General features: G+C 40.8%; 1 protein-coding gene across 4 annotated transcripts in view; it reads left to right on the top strand.

The window, feature by feature from the left end:
• The window catches only part of sgcd (sarcoglycan, delta (dystrophin-associated glycoprotein)), a 154085-nt gene that overhangs the window by 57879 nt on the left and 80437 nt on the right, over positions 1-15769 (top strand). For all 4 annotated transcript variants that reach the window (XR_010820922.1, XM_066716460.1, XM_066716458.1 and 1 more), the window contains one exon: positions 11540-11627. Coding sequence is in view for 3 of the 4 variants with exons in the window: in XM_066716460.1 (XP_066572557.1) it covers positions 11540-11627 (88 nt within the window). In the remaining variant the exon portion in view is untranslated. The remainder of the gene's footprint in view (positions 1-11539; positions 11628-15769) is intronic.

Genomic DNA, 15769 nt, shown 5'->3' with positions numbered 1-15769 from the left:
GTCGGGTTCTCCTCCATGAGGTCCAGTTCCAGCTCCGAGCCCGTGTGCGTGCTGAGCAATAGGCAATCCTTATCCTAGGCCGCCTGTCCACTTCCCCCATCCTGGGACAGGACAGCGGTGTGGGCCAGTGGAGGAATCTCAGGAGGTGGGGGGGAGTCGCCGGGGTGCTGCCTGGGCTGCCTGCGCAGACAGGATATCACAGATCTGGTCCATCCTGCTGTACAAAGCCAGGATGGCAGCATCTTGCTGCCTGCTGCTCCAGCTGCACCTGCCGCCCCAGCATCTCAGCCTGGAGGGGGCCAGCAGCGGAGAGGAAGAGAAGGAGGGGGCCCGGGGGCACTGCTCTAATGGTCTCCCTCTCCACTCCGCTGCATGGTGGAGGAGACAGAGGGGCTCAGAGAGAGGTGGAAAGTAGTGTAGCTCCCCGAAGTGGTGGGTCTCAGGATGTGGCGCCGTTGGCGGCAGCCTCCTGTACCTGACTGTGACCCAGGGTGCGCCGTAGTACAGCCAGTTGACCCGAAAAGCGCAGGTTTTGTGTACAAAGTGAGCTTTCACTTCTTGATGGTCCAAGGCGAAGGGGCAAAAGAGCAAGTTTCTGTTGTATGTCACCTTTTATACAAATGGGATGTAGGAAGGGACCTGTTTGAGTGACTAACACAGGGGGCCAATGGCAGCTTTGATAGAGATGTTTTTATCGGGTTCCAAAGGAAGTGCCCTGAAACTCCTCCTCCTTGGGCACTGCTTCCAACTTGAAAGATAACATCTGTATATTTAGTCAGTTTACTACATCCACATGTAGTTTAGTTACAGTTCTTCACAGCGCAATGCGTCACTGTATGGTATCCCATCATGCACTTATGTTTACAAACATTAAATGATTAACCACACTTCCTGATATTATCTAATTTAGACCCTGACTGTAGACTACCCCCTGAGCTAGTCTTGAGTCCGGTTCTCAATTACGGTATTAAAATCTCCATAGTGAGGATGCTAACCATATTTAGCACTTTTAGGTTGGTTAAAAGAAACTAATAGCTACAGTATAAATGCAGAGTGTAAACAGGGCCTACATACAGTGAGGGAAAAAAGTATTTGATCCCCTGCTTATTTTGTACGTTTGCCCACTGACAAAGAAATGATCAGTCTATAATTTTAATGGTAGGTGTATTTTAACAGTGAGAGACAGAATACCAACAAAACAATCCAGAAAAACGCATTTCAAAAAAGTTATAAATTGATTTGCATGTTAATGAGGAAAATAAGTATTTTACCCCTTCGACTTAGTACTTGGTGGCAAAACCCTTGTTGGCAATCACAGAGGTCCGACGTTTCTTGTAGTTGGCCACCAGGTTTGCACACATCTCAGGAGGGATTTTGTCCCACTCCTCTTTGCAGATCCTCTCCAAGTCATTAAGGTTTCGAGGCTGACGTTTGGCAACGTTACCAATTGTTTTCTTGGTGACTATGGTCCCAGCTGCCTTGAGATCATTAACAAGATCCTCCCGTGTAGTTCTGGGCTGATTCCTCACCGTTCTCATGATCATTGAAACTCCATGAGGTGAGATCTTGCGTGGAGCCCCAGACCGAGGGAGACTGACAGGTATTTTGTGTTTCTTCCATTTGCAAATAATCGCACCAACTGTTGTCACCTTCTCACCAAGCTGCTTGGCAATGGTCTTGTAGCCCATTCCAGCCTTATGTAGGTCTACAATCTTGTCCCTGACATCCTTGGACAGCTCTTTGGTCTTGGCCATGGTGGAGAGTTTGGAATCTGATTGATTGATTGGTTGCTTCTGTGGACAGGTGTCTTTTATACAGGTAACGAGCTGAGATTAGGAGCACTCCCTTTAAGAGAGTGCTCCTAATCTCAGCTCGTTACCTGTATAAAAGACACATGGGAGCCAGAAATCTTGCTGATTGATAGGGGATCAAATACTTATTTCTCTCATTAACATGCAAATCACTTTATAACTTTTTTGAAATGCGTTTTTCCGGATTTTTTTGTTGTTATTCTGTCTCTCACTGTTAAAATACACCTACCATTAAAATTATAGACTGATAATTTCTTTGTCAGTGGGCAAACGTACAAAATCAGAAGGGGATCAAATACTTTTTTCCCTCACTGTATCTTCTGTCTCACTTATTTGTTAGACTATCATGACCTTTCAAAGCACTCAGAGTGTTTATGAATTGGGTGAATGTACACATTTCAATAGGGATTGCTGTTTATTTCTTGGTGTAGCTTAAATTTATTAGAGGGATGCTCTGGATTTTTGTTTGTTTGTTTAATTGCTTCCCATAAAGATAAATGTAATTATCAGACTATATAATATTATACCTATATTTCTGCTGCTCAGAGCTACACATTCTATTAATGCATTAATGTGAGTTTCTATAATTTGTTAGACATTGATTTGTATTCATATGTCTAAAAAGCACCTGGGGACCTCAATTACTTCAAAAGTATGTACTACACTTCCAGTTATCAGCTTGATACATGAATATCATGCTTATTTACTATTTTTACCATTGAAACAACTTTTATGGAGGGAGGGAGGTTGAGAGAAGGTGGGGGGGGGAACCGGAATACAATAATATTATCTGTAATTTACACACCAAACATTATCTGCCATTGTTTAATCAAAAAACAATAGCTCCTTGCTATCTTTAATTAAGAAGTTAATTGGAGCATGAAGGATTACCTTAGAAAGTAAAAGGGATTTGTAAGGCAGAAAGATGCATTAGCTTTGATTTGCATTTCAGTTTCATCTTGTAAGTAATGGAATTTATCTTCAAAAATAGGGGGTCACCAACGTGCCCAGCTGTGGTGTAGACCTGCTTTGTTCTCCTAAATGAAATTGTCTTTTTAAAAACTGATAATTTATTGCATGCAACTGTCGGAACCATCTGTTACCCAATAAATCACTGTGTAATGTAGGCTGGAAACTCACAGAACAGAAGAGCTTCTCTATATTGAAGCCAGTTACATTGTTTTTATAGTTTGTTTATTTATTTATTTACTTTTATCCTGGAAATTAGAGTATAATTTAGAATTCCTGAGCAGCCATTTGGTTTTTAATGAACTCTGTGATCAAATGAAATCTGTCGTTTAAAAATAAAAATGGTCTCTCAGTCCGTCAAAACAGAATGTGCCTGTTGCTTATTTATTTATATCAAATTTTTGTGGCCACTAGTTATTAAAAAATAAAGAAAATATATGTGATTACATAATAGAGCCATTCTCTTCTCACATCTCTCTTATTTATATTCATATATAGAAACTTTCCTTTCCACTAGCGAATTACATTATAATTCACTCTAAACCATTTTAGAACTTCTAAACCATTGGAATTAGATTTTAATTGTGGGGATGTAGATATAAAACATATAAATGGAGCTTTTGGATCAGGAAATGTTTTTGAATGATATAGATTTTTGCTATTCTGTTAATTCATCATAGTATAATTCTCTGTATTATCATGCCATGATTCAGGATTCATGCTGAATTGTTGCTCTTCATTCTGATAGCCCTAGCATATGGTGTATAGTAAAAATGTTATAGCCAGTTTTATGGGGAAACAAAGTAAGCATTATAACTTAATTGTCGCTTTTGCAAATAGAAATATTTTCTGGGGTATAATTTGTTGGTAACACTTTATTTTATGCAAGCATGTATAAGGCAGGTTTTACAAATGAGTTTGTGACTGACTAGATAATTAAAAACCTTTGGCTTTGTAACTTGCTATGCTTATTCCCTATACAATCTCAAATAAATTATAAATTTATTTAAAATTGATTTCTAAAAGTAAAATTATTTTATTTATATTGAAGTCTTGCAGGCTTTGCTAAATTCTAATTAGTCACATTTCAGTAGCCAAACAGGCCTATATTTATAAAGGAGATCAGGGTAATTTGAAAAAAACAATCCTTCTTGAATTAAAATATATAAAGAAGAGCAAATAAATGATGTGCTTAATCGTTTAAAGATCATGCAGTGTTTGTTAGCTATATTGTGTTCTTGAACTTTGCTTTTAATGATTAATAAATACATCCGCTCTGCTGTAGTGACACTGGAAGACCTTGCTTCACTGCCTGAACTCTTTTGTGTTATGTCACATGCCAGGAGCTACCCCACCCCCCTGAAAATCTCTCTCTCTCTCTCTCTCTCTCTCTCTCTCTCTCTCTCTCTCTCCCAAACGCACAGTATAGATGGTGTACGATGGGTAGACAGCTGAGGTACTATGAGAAGCCAAATTAGATTTAGAGTTATATTAAATTAATTTAAAGATATCTTCAAATATTACGAGATACCTCTAAATCATTTAAAGATATCTGAAAATATTTTGAGATATCTTCAAATAATTCCAGATATTTTCAAATATTTCAAGATATCTCTAAACCATTTGAAAATATGTGCAAATCAATTAGAAATATCTGAAAATCATTTAAAGATATCGAATTTAAAAGTACATTTAGAGATATATCCAGAGGTGGAAATAGTACTGAAAAATCCTACTCAAGTAGAAGTACTGTTACTTTGATAAAATTTTACTCAAGTAGAAGTAAAAGTACTGGTACAGTGAGGGAAAAAAGTATTTGCTCCCCTGCTGATATTGTACATTTGACCACTGACAAAGAAATGATCAGTCTATAATTTTAATGGTAGGTGTATTTTAACAGTGAGAGACAGAATAACAACAAAAAATCCGGAAAAACGCACTTCAAAAAAGTTATAAATTGATTTGCATGTTAATGAGTGAAATAAGTATTTGATCCCCTATCAATCAGCAAGATTTCTGGCTCCCAGGTGTCTTTTATACAGGTAATGAGCTGAGATTAGGAGCACTCTCTTAAACTCTCCACCATGGCCAAGACCAAAGAGCTGTCCAAGGATGTCAGGGACAAGATTGTAGACCTACATAAGGCTGGAATGGGCTACAAGACCATCGCCAAGCAGCTTGGTGAGAAGGTGACAACAGTTGGTGCGATTATTCGCAAATGGATGAAAAATAACTGTCAGTCTCCCTCGGTCTGGGGCTCCATGCAAGATCTCACCTCGTGGAGATTCAAAGATCATGAGAACGGTGAGGAATCAGCCCAGAACTACATGGGAGGATCTTGTTAATGATCTCAAGGCAGCTGGGACCATAGTCACCAAGAAAACAATTGGTAACACACTACGCCGTGAAGGACTGAAATCCTGCAGCACCCGCAAGGTCCCCCTGCTCAAGAAAGCACATGTACAGGCCCGTCTGAAGTTTGCCAATGAACATCTGAATGATTCAGAGGAGAACTGGGTGAAAGTGTTGTGGTCAGATGAGACCAAAATCGAGCTCTTTGGTATCAACTCAACTCGCCGTGTTTGGAGGAGGAGGAATGACCCCAAGAACACCATCCCCATCGTCAAACATAGAGGTGGAAACATTATGCTTTGGGGGTGTTTTTCTGCTAAGGGGACAGGACAACTGCACCGCATCAAAGGGATGATAGACGGGGCCATGTACCATCAAATCTTGGGTGAGAACCTCCTTCCCTCAGCCAGGGCATTGAAAATGGGTCGTGGATGGGTATTCCAGCATGACAATGACCCAAAACACACAGCCAAGGCAACAACGGAGTGGCTCAAGAAGAAGCACATTAAGGTCCTGGAGTGGCCTAGCCAGTCTCCAGACCTTAATCCCATAGAAAATCTGTGGAGGGAGCTGAAGGTTCGATTTGCCAAACGTCAGCCTCGAAACCTTAATGACTTGGAGAGGATCTGCAAAGAGGAGTGGGACAAAATCCCTCCTGTGATGTGTGCAAACCTGGTGGCCAACTACAAGAAACGTCTGACCTCTGTGATTGCCAACAAGGGTTTTGCCACCAACTACTAAGTTGAAGGGGTCAAATACTTATGTCCCTCATTAACATGCAAATCACTTTATAACTTTATTTTTAAATGCGTTTTTCCGGATTTTTTTGTTGTTATTCTGTCTCTCACTGTTAAAATACACCTACCATTAAAATTATAGACTGATCATTTCTTTGTCAGTGGGCAAATGTACAAAATCGGCAGGGGATCAAATACTTTTTTCCCTCACTGTACATTAATTATTATTTATTATGACAGTACATTTTTCCTCCCCCTGTAGCTTGCCCTGTATGGAGTGAGTTCACTGTCAAAATTAGCGAGCATAGAAATGCAACTTGTACGTGCAAAACTACACTTATAGTTTGTATTTTATGCTTACAATTAAATTCTGTGCTCATTCAATATCGTTTACATATTTGCAGTTTCGTTTACACATTTGCAGTTCTCGCTGTGCGTTCACGATTCTTGCTGCGCATTTGCAGTTCTCTCTACACGCTCGCAATTCTTTTTGACAGTTTTCACTCTGACTTTCATAAAACAATGTAGATCAGGCATCCTAGATGATCATCGCACTATCGAGTTCCATTCTCCTCAAACATGGCTGACCACACGGCAGCAGACGGAGAGTCAAAAAAAGCTTAATGTGGCTTAATGCGCTTTAAACATAATCATTACTTTGCAAAGTTTGTACGTTTATAGTTAGGCACGTCCTACATAGCCGTTTACATCCAATCTATAAATGACAAGACTGACGCTTTCCAAACTGTTAAACAAAAGATTGGATGTAACAGTTTGGAAAGTGTCAGTCTTGTCATTTATAGATTACGCTTACGCACTCCCTTACCTCGGAGGATCTTGTTCATCTGTCTACATCCGGGACGCAGGGTCTCTGGGGTGTCAGGAACCCTAAAGATCAGAGGGAGCAACACTGAATAGCAATTCAACATGGAGCTATTGAAAACTCATTGCAGATTCTTGGTTCTCATACTAATCCATTCTGCCATCCCCCAAACTGACAATTGTGAGCAGATCCATACCGATATCGATTGATCTGGACATTGGGAACCCAATGATTGAGGTTTCAAAGCAATTGCTCACTGTACACAATCTTGATCCATGCTACAATGTCCCCTGTGAGCTCTAGTATGGGCCCATATCCTTACCCAGGTTGTTCTCATTTCCTCACCTATCAAGATGGCGGCGCTGGATCTGACTCCCGGAAACTGGCTGCTCAGACAGTCCATGGCGCAGCTGAAGGACCGGCCCAGGGTCTCGGGGAATTCGGACACCTAGAAGCACAGGGAGCCGTCGGTCCAAAAGCTCTTGTCTCTGATTGACAGTGCTTGATAGAGTAACTGCCAATTCAACTGAAGAAAGTGTTCAAGCATGCCATTTCCCTTACCAAGTATGCAGCAAAGTTATCCAGGAAGTCACCCAACTCCCCATCTCCTTCACTGAGTTCCATGGTGTTCAGTCTCAGCACTGGCCCACTGTGGATCAGGGACAGGAGGCAGGCCTGCACACAAGACACAAGCAGAGCCTCAACACTCGGCACTGCTGTAACGACACAGCAGTACAATCTGACAGCCGATCGTCTCCTGAAAGCCAGAGCACGCGTCTTCTTGGCACAGAGTGCTGCTCGGCCCCAGAACATGATCACAGACAGTAACAGACAATCCAGAGCAGCACATCTCAAATTCTTAATTATAGTCCCTCCGGGGTTTGCCCAGCCCCAGTGGGGGGGTACAGAATGGCCAGGGCCAATGAGGCGCCCTTATCTTGGTCACCTCTGGGATGGGGTCTCGGAGGTGCAGCAGCAGGTGCACGAACACCTCCTGCAGCTCCTGCATCATGAGGGCCCTCATTGCCTGGCACCGGAACAACTCTCCCAGCGCGGTGGCACCAGCACAGCGCAGCTCAGCTTCGGCCTGGAATCAAGTGGGGGGGTTGGTCAGGCACAGAGTGACACACTGAGCACAACAGCACACAGACTGGACTAAACTGTATATAACGTCAGGACAGGGGTCTCCACTGCAGGGGAGTCAATAAGAGCAGAGCAAGACTCATGCTTTCTAAGAGCAGAGTGACCCTCTGGCAGATGGCTGCGACGACATCTTGGTCGATACTCTCCTGCCTCAGGTGAGGCAGGACCTGCAAGAGAGCTGACAGAGCTCCCAGGACTGCTTCTGACTGCTTTCTGACCACTATTTCAGCGACGTCCGTGCCCTTCAGGCCTGTGTGGAGGATTGCGAGCAGCTCGCGGCCATGGTCTTCCACCTAGACACAGACACCCAGAGCAACCTGTTAGCACAGAGACTCCCAATGCACAAGTGTTTGTGCCATGTCTCATGGCAGGCGGTCCTGTGCTGTCCTTTCCTGGGTGGCAGTGGCACTCCCCAGACCCTGGAACAGTGGCAGCCTCACGTGAACCGAGTGGTCCTGGGCTCGACTCATCAGGCTCTTCAGCAACATGGCCCTCAGTGGCTGCTCCGAGCTGCCCAGCAGCCTGTTGATGGGAGAGTGAGGCACCATTAGAGCAGAACTCAGCCACATACCTACCTCAGAGAAGAAGACCATCGCCGTCACTCTGTGCTGCTCCTGGTCAGCACTGAGGAGAGGGATGAGGGCCTCCACAATGCCAGCGAGCAGCGTGCCACCGTACAGAGCCATGGCCCTGGAGAACAAGGGGACAGTCGGTAAGGAGACAATAAAGCCTGAATGATCACAAGATAGATTGGACTGAAACAGTGTGAGTATCTCCCGACGTGCACCAGGCAGCCAGTGATGTCCTGGTGGCCGTGGGACACAGGTTTCTGTGGGAGGTGACAGATAGCCTGAAGTTTGGACTGAAAAAGCAACCAAACCCCATGTGTTTAACCACACTGGGCAGGTTATCACAAGGCAATGGTAAGTCTGGCCGGTGTAGTGACCTTTGTTGAATGCATGTTTTTCATAGTGCCCGACAGGAGGAAATGGCTCACCGCATCGAAGACCATATTTTGAACAGCCACTGAGATGATCTTACTGGCTGTGTCAGGGCTGACGGCCTCAATTGGGTTTCGCAGAACCTCCTCCACGGCCTGCAGGAAGGTGATCTGATGGTGATCGGCCATCTGACCAGAGGAACACAGGAGAACAAGCTCATGAGCGATGTTTTTACCTTATTGATGACTGAATTATTGAATTGATTACCTTAGACTTAAAACGTTCAAGAACTCATCAAGATGCGACAATGAAAAGAAAATGACAGACATGATAGAGAAACAGCCGAGTGAAACTCTGCGAAGTATAGCATTCAGAAACCCACTACTGGTTTGTAAAATTAAGTGAAGAAAGAAGAATGACGAAAAACACTACATCATACAATATACACATTTTATAAGATTTCAGATTAATTCCAGAAAATAAACCTGGAAGAAGAAACAGCTCATAAGAAAAGCTACAAACAGTTAAACACTATCCAAACCACAAGTTCATTTGCACTCTTTCGGGAGCCTGGCGTTCTTGGCATTATTCTTGCTGACAAACAGAGACGCTGAGTGGTCTCCAGTCTCACCTCGGGGTACCTCTGAATGTATCCGAGACACTGCAGACTAAAGCGGTCTGGGTTTAAGATGTGGGAGCGAGCCACTATGCTCTCCTGGAAGTGCACCTTTCGCACCTGCTTGCCAGTGTCAAGGGCATGCATGACATCAAACACATGTACTGAGGGGGAAATACAAACAAATATTGTCAAAACAGTTGATATCAAGTCCAGCAGATCCTTATCAAACAACAGCAACAAGATTAGATTAATATGTTAACATGAGCAGAGCCACACTATTGTAACAGTCCCATCTCCCCACAATGCACTCCTGCCCAGGTACCATTACTGCCGAAAGGCAACAGGTTGGCAACGCACAGAGTCTAAAGATTGTATTATTAATTCTTATTTCTCCTCATTACTATAGTCAGTAAAAAGTACTCAAAACAGATACTCACCAATGCACTTGGAATCCATCTAGCAAATGTTTTCATACAAAAATAAGAACAGAGGAATTCTGGGTTACATTTCATTTTATGTGATTGATTGTATTATTTTGTGTGTATCAACATAGTATGCTGACAATTGGTGCATTATAATGAAGAAAATCAAGTCTAAGAATTATAAAGTTGATTTTTTAAACATTATAGCAATTAAAATAGAATATTACAGTAAGGCAGGGTAATATAGTTTAGTATGGACAATTCAAATATGAATCCCAATCTTCAAAGTAGGCATTTTCCATTGCAAGGGAAGCTATGCATGCATACTCACAATGTTTTAAACGATGCAAGCAAGCAAGCAGGCAATCACAATAGGTACTAAAAGTATAGCACACGATTTTTGTTCACTGGAATTAATGTGATTTGTTATGGATACTGTACAATTGTTAATCTACAATATACATGATTATACTTACTATTATGACTATGGTTATTATATTAGGTTTTCTACTCATACAGTAACACTAGTTTCAGATCAAAATTAGAAGTGTAGTAACAATCAGACTGGATAGGATCCTTGGATCACTTAGTTATTAATGGACACCAAACAAGTACGATGGGTCGAATGGCCTCCTCTGGATTGTAAGCTTTCTTATGTTCTGACATAAATAAGCTATGACTGGGCATTTCTGTGCAGTAAACAAAGAATGAGATTCAGGTGAAATATATCTAAATGATTTGCAGATATCTTTAAATGATTTCTACAAATGACTTCCTGTTTATTTAAATCATTTTGAGATATCTGCAAATTACTTCCTGTATAGCCCAAGATTATAACTTCCTGTTAATTTGTTCATTCAATTCAATGTAACTGAATGAGGAAACAGGACGTGGTAATCTCAGCCAAAATACAGGAAGTCATTTGACGATATCTTGAAATGATTTGCAGATATCTCTAAATGAACAGTAAGTAATTTGCAGATATCTCTTAACAATTTGCAAAAAAAGGTACAGCAGAAAAATAAATAAAAGACTACATGTTCTTGGATGCAAGAAGTAGATCACGCACATAGACATGTCTCTATTGTGCATAGGGAGAGAGAGACAGAAAAGTAGAGAGGGGTGATTGGTGGTTCTGGGCATCTCCCTACATGTGACAGTTTAGGCAGTGAAAGAGAACTCCAGCATGTGATAAAGCAAACCCAAAAAATGTCACCTAATTTGAATACTAATAAGCAGAAAGTGTTTCCATGGATTATTGTGTCTTCAATACATTATTTTCAGTTGCAATAAATGGCTCAAAGAAAAGGGTGATTACTATATTAAATAAGTGGCCCTCCTATGAATTACATTTATGAAACCTGGACTCTGAGTACTGCTGTGTACATTAATTCAGAAAATGCAGCAAGGGCTTCTGTTTTGCTGACATCTCTCAGCAACTTTGATGCGATATGGAAACACGTGAAAACTATTTATCTATCTTTCTAAGTCTATCAATCTATTCTATCTATTTATTAGTAAATAGGGTGATGCAAAAGTGGAATGGCCGTTATTATTATTTAATTTATTTCTTGGCAGACACCCTTATCCAGGGTGTGTATTTTGTCATACACACCTTAGGTAAAACTTTAGGTTTCCTCCAAACATTTTATAGATTCATAACTATTTCTTGGGAAGCTTCATCCAGTTTTATACTGATACTGTTTTGTCTTGTTTTTACAGGGTAGCCCATTGTTCCTCCAATCTTCCAAAAATGTGTCTGTCAACATCCTCAATGGTAAAAACCAGGCTGTATCTCAGCTAGTCACAGGTAAGGCTAAACATACAAACATACAAACATACAAACATACAAACATACAAACAGCCATACAAATAAATCAATAAATAATTATAGTAATTAATACTTATGTTGTCAGGGCAACTATTCTTAAAATCCTATCAACCATTTAAAAATTATTATACTAATAACAGGTTTTATATTTCTGATGCAAGATTTGAGACTAACCGTAAATAAGGACATAATTGCAGACTTGCACATTGAGGCACAGACTAAGTAATGTGGAAAGTACTTTAAATTGAAAATGAAACCCTAGGAGACTGTTATGTCTCTAATAATGACTTTCAGAGAATTTAAATGTAGCCATTCTATTAAAAGCCGCTATCTGTTCTGTTTTCCAAGCACCTAATGGCCTCCTAATAGTTTTGTTTTAAAAAAGAAACTGTTGCTGTTTAGTTGCATTTCATATAAATGTATCCTGTTGTTTCAAATATGAAATGCAATTTGAATCTCCACAATTATTCAGTCATCTCCCCTGCACTCCCCCAAAGCATTTTGAAGTTTAAATATTAGAAAAAATGTGTTACATGACTTACACCGTATGTGTCTATCAGCTTATCAACCCATTTATATCATGTAGTGGCAAGTTTGTGGTACATTTTAAACATCATCCTGGTGGGACCATCACGAAGGTATTCTTTGAAGAAAGATCCCTTTATCGGTCTATGCAATACACCTTCTCATTTACAGGCTAAGGTTGATTTTTAATAGGTGTTTTTGCAGCTTAGCAGGAAAAAAAATCTCTTAGCTTGTTTCCCCCTGTGAGTTTTAACAGGATGTACAAAAGCCATGGTTCGATAACCCTTGTAGCGATAGCATTATCATATGCTAAATTAAAAAGTCAGTGAAGAAATATTCCAGTCAAGCACAACAGTACAGTAAACTAAGTTGTTACACATTAAATGATATCGGGAACAAACAAGTGAAATTCGTGAAGCATGAGGAAACTGTGACACTGCATTCATACTGTAATACCCGTTTAATTAACACCTACTGCAAAGAACTAAAGAGTTCTGAAATCTCAGAACAATGAACAGAGCCCTACCATATGAAAATTAGTAGCTTTGACACAGGGGCTATGACTTTAAACCTCAGTAATTGCCTTTCAGTTTGCTTAGAAGTGCCAAATATGATTTTTCTCCATACTACAGACTACAGAGAGATTACTATCTTACTAAAAAAAACTGGAATTGAGGACTTAAGGATATACAGTGAGGGAAAAAAGTATTTGATCCCCTGCTGATTTTGTACGTTTGCCCACTGACAAAGAAATGATCAGTCTATAATTTTAATGGTAGGTGTATTTTAACAGTGAGAGACAGAATAACAATAAAAAAATCCAGAAAAACACATTTCAAAAATGTTATAAATTGATTTGCATGTTAATGAGGGAAATAAGTATTTGACCCCTTCAATTTAGTACTTGGTGGCAAAACCCTTGTTGGCAATCACAGAGGTCAGACGTTTCTTGTAGTTGGCCACCAGGTTTGCATACATCTCAGGAGGGATTTTGTCCCACTCCTCCTTGCAGATCCTCTCCAAGTCATTAAGGTTTCGAGGCTGATGTTTGGCTACTCGAATCTTCATCTCCCTCCACAGATTTTCTATGGGATTATGGTCTGGAGACTGGCTAGGCCACTCCAGGACCTTAATGTGCTTCTTCTTTAGCCACTCCTTTGTTGCCTTGGCTGTGTGTTTTGGGTCATTGTCATGCTGGAATACCCATCCACGACCCATTTTCAATGCCCAGGCTGAGGGAAGGAGGTTCTCACCCAAGATTTGACGGTACATGGCCCCGTCCATCGTCCCTTTGATGCTGTGCAGTTGTCCTGTCCTCTTAGCAGAAAAACACCCCCAAAGCATAATGTTTCCACCTCCATGTTTGACGGTGGGGATGGTGTTCTTGGGGTCATAGGCAGCATTCCTCCTCCTCCAAACACGGCGAGTTGAGTTGATGCCAAAGAGCTCAATTTTGGTCTCATCTGACCACAACACTTTCACCCAGTTCTCCTCTGAATCATTCAGATGTTCATTGGCAAACTTCAGACGGGCCTGTACATGTGCTTTCTTGAGCAGGGGGACCTTGCGGGCGCTGCAGGATTTCAGTCCTTCACGGCGTAGTGTGTTACCAATCGTTTTCTTGGTGACTATGGTCCCAGCTGCCTTGAGATCATTAACAAGATCCTCCCGTGTAGTTCTGGGCTGATTCCTCACCGTTCTCATGATCATTGAAACTCCACGAGGTGAGATCTTGCATGGAGCCCCAGACCGAGGGAGACTGACAGTTATTTTGTGTTTCTTCCATTTGCGAATAATCGTACCAACTGTTGTCACCTTCGCACCAAGCTGCTTGGCGATGGTCTTGTAGCCCATTCCAGCCTTGTGTAGGTTTACAATCTTGTCCCTGACATCCTTGGACAGCTCTTTGGTCTTGTCCATGGTGGAGAGTTTGGAATCTGATTGATTGATTGCTTCTGTGGACAGGTGTCTTTTATACAGGTAACGAGCTGAGATTAGGAGCACTCCCTTTAAGAGAGTGCTCCTAATCTCAGCTCGTTACCTGTATAAAAGACACCTGGGAGCCAGAGACTGATCATTTCTTTGTCAGTGGGCAAACGTACAAAATCAGCAGGGGATCAAATACTTTTTTCCCTCACTGTATATCCATATAGGAAGCTTGGTCATATGGTCATAAAGAGATCTATTTGTCATCAGGCCTAAGTGATAATGAACAAGAAGAAGAACAACAACAACAACAACAAAACAAGATTTGACTAATTTCCCAATTTCTTCATTTCTCATAAGGCATGTCTCCAGGGCAATATATTCACTGTTTTTCCTTGAGATGTGATTTAGGAAGGGGAACTATATAGACTTTCATTAGAGGGAGACAGCTCTTTGGTCTTGGCCATGGTGGAGAGTTTAAGAGAGTGCTCCTAATCTCAGCTCGTTACCTGTATAAAAGACACCTGGGAGCCAGAAATCTTGCTGATTGATAGGGGATCAAATACTTATTTCAGTCATTAACATGCAAATCAATTTATAACTTTTTTGAAATGCGTTTTTCTGGATTTTTTTGTTGTTATTCTGTGTCTCACTGTTAAAATACACCTACCATTAAAATTATAGACTGATCATTTATTTGTCAGTGGGCAAATGTACAAAATCAGCAGGGGAGCAAATACTTTTTTCCCTCACTGTAGTCTAAATCTGGGTTGTCAAATTTGGTTCTCATATGGCTTTAGTAGCTTATTTTTCCTGTTTGTTTCAACTGTATTCTCAATTATGATCTTATTTAAGATATTTACAGGTACATATTCAGCTTATAGCAAGAAATATAACACTTTTTTGACCCTGGAGAGATATTTCAAATTAATCAATATCAATTTCATCATGTAATTAGACCACACAAGTAATTGAGAGCTAGACTGGAACAAAAGCCAGTAGATACAGTGACCCTCCAGGAACTAAGTTTGACACATCTGGTCTGCAGTTCAATTCTAGATTAGATTGCATCAGGTAGTATGGGTTGTCAGAACTAGGGACACTGCGATACCTATCAGTGTATTTTGTTGATGCTGCAGAATCCCAAAATGCAATTCAGTGTTTTCCCAGTGGGTAAAGCAAATCATCAGATGAAGGCCCCGAATAAGATTTTCTCAATAGCAAATTCAGCTGCTGTGTCTAGCACTCAGCTTTGAAGCTTATATCATACAAATGGTGGATCATTGAGCAATGTGGTACGATGCAAACAAAAAATGTAAAATGAGGCCATTGTTAATAGCTGGTGTGATTAAACAATTTATGAATAATGTCAGAGTTCAATCAAACATATATTGTGTGGCAAGTTACAATTGTATTAAATCCCAGTGTATGTTATGCTAATGAGAACAAACTATTACATGATATTACTATTACACTATAACTGTGTTTGAATGATTAAAGGCTGACTGAATGTGATGTGATATATGGCAGGGCTCTGTAAGTGTTATATTATAGCCTACCAGTACTCTGAATGTGATAATTTAGATTTTATTACTATATTATGAACTCCAGGTATGTGTGAAACTTCAGGAGGTGTCTCTGATACTAACGCATATGTTTGAAGGACATCT

The sequence above is a fragment of the Amia ocellicauda genome, chromosome 11 (assembly GCF_036373705.1).
Source record: "Amia ocellicauda isolate fAmiCal2 chromosome 11, fAmiCal2.hap1, whole genome shotgun sequence".
In the NCBI taxonomy this organism is placed as follows: Eukaryota; Metazoa; Chordata; class Actinopteri; order Amiiformes; family Amiidae; genus Amia; species Amia ocellicauda.
This window is presented reverse-complemented; position numbering and strand designations above follow the sequence as displayed.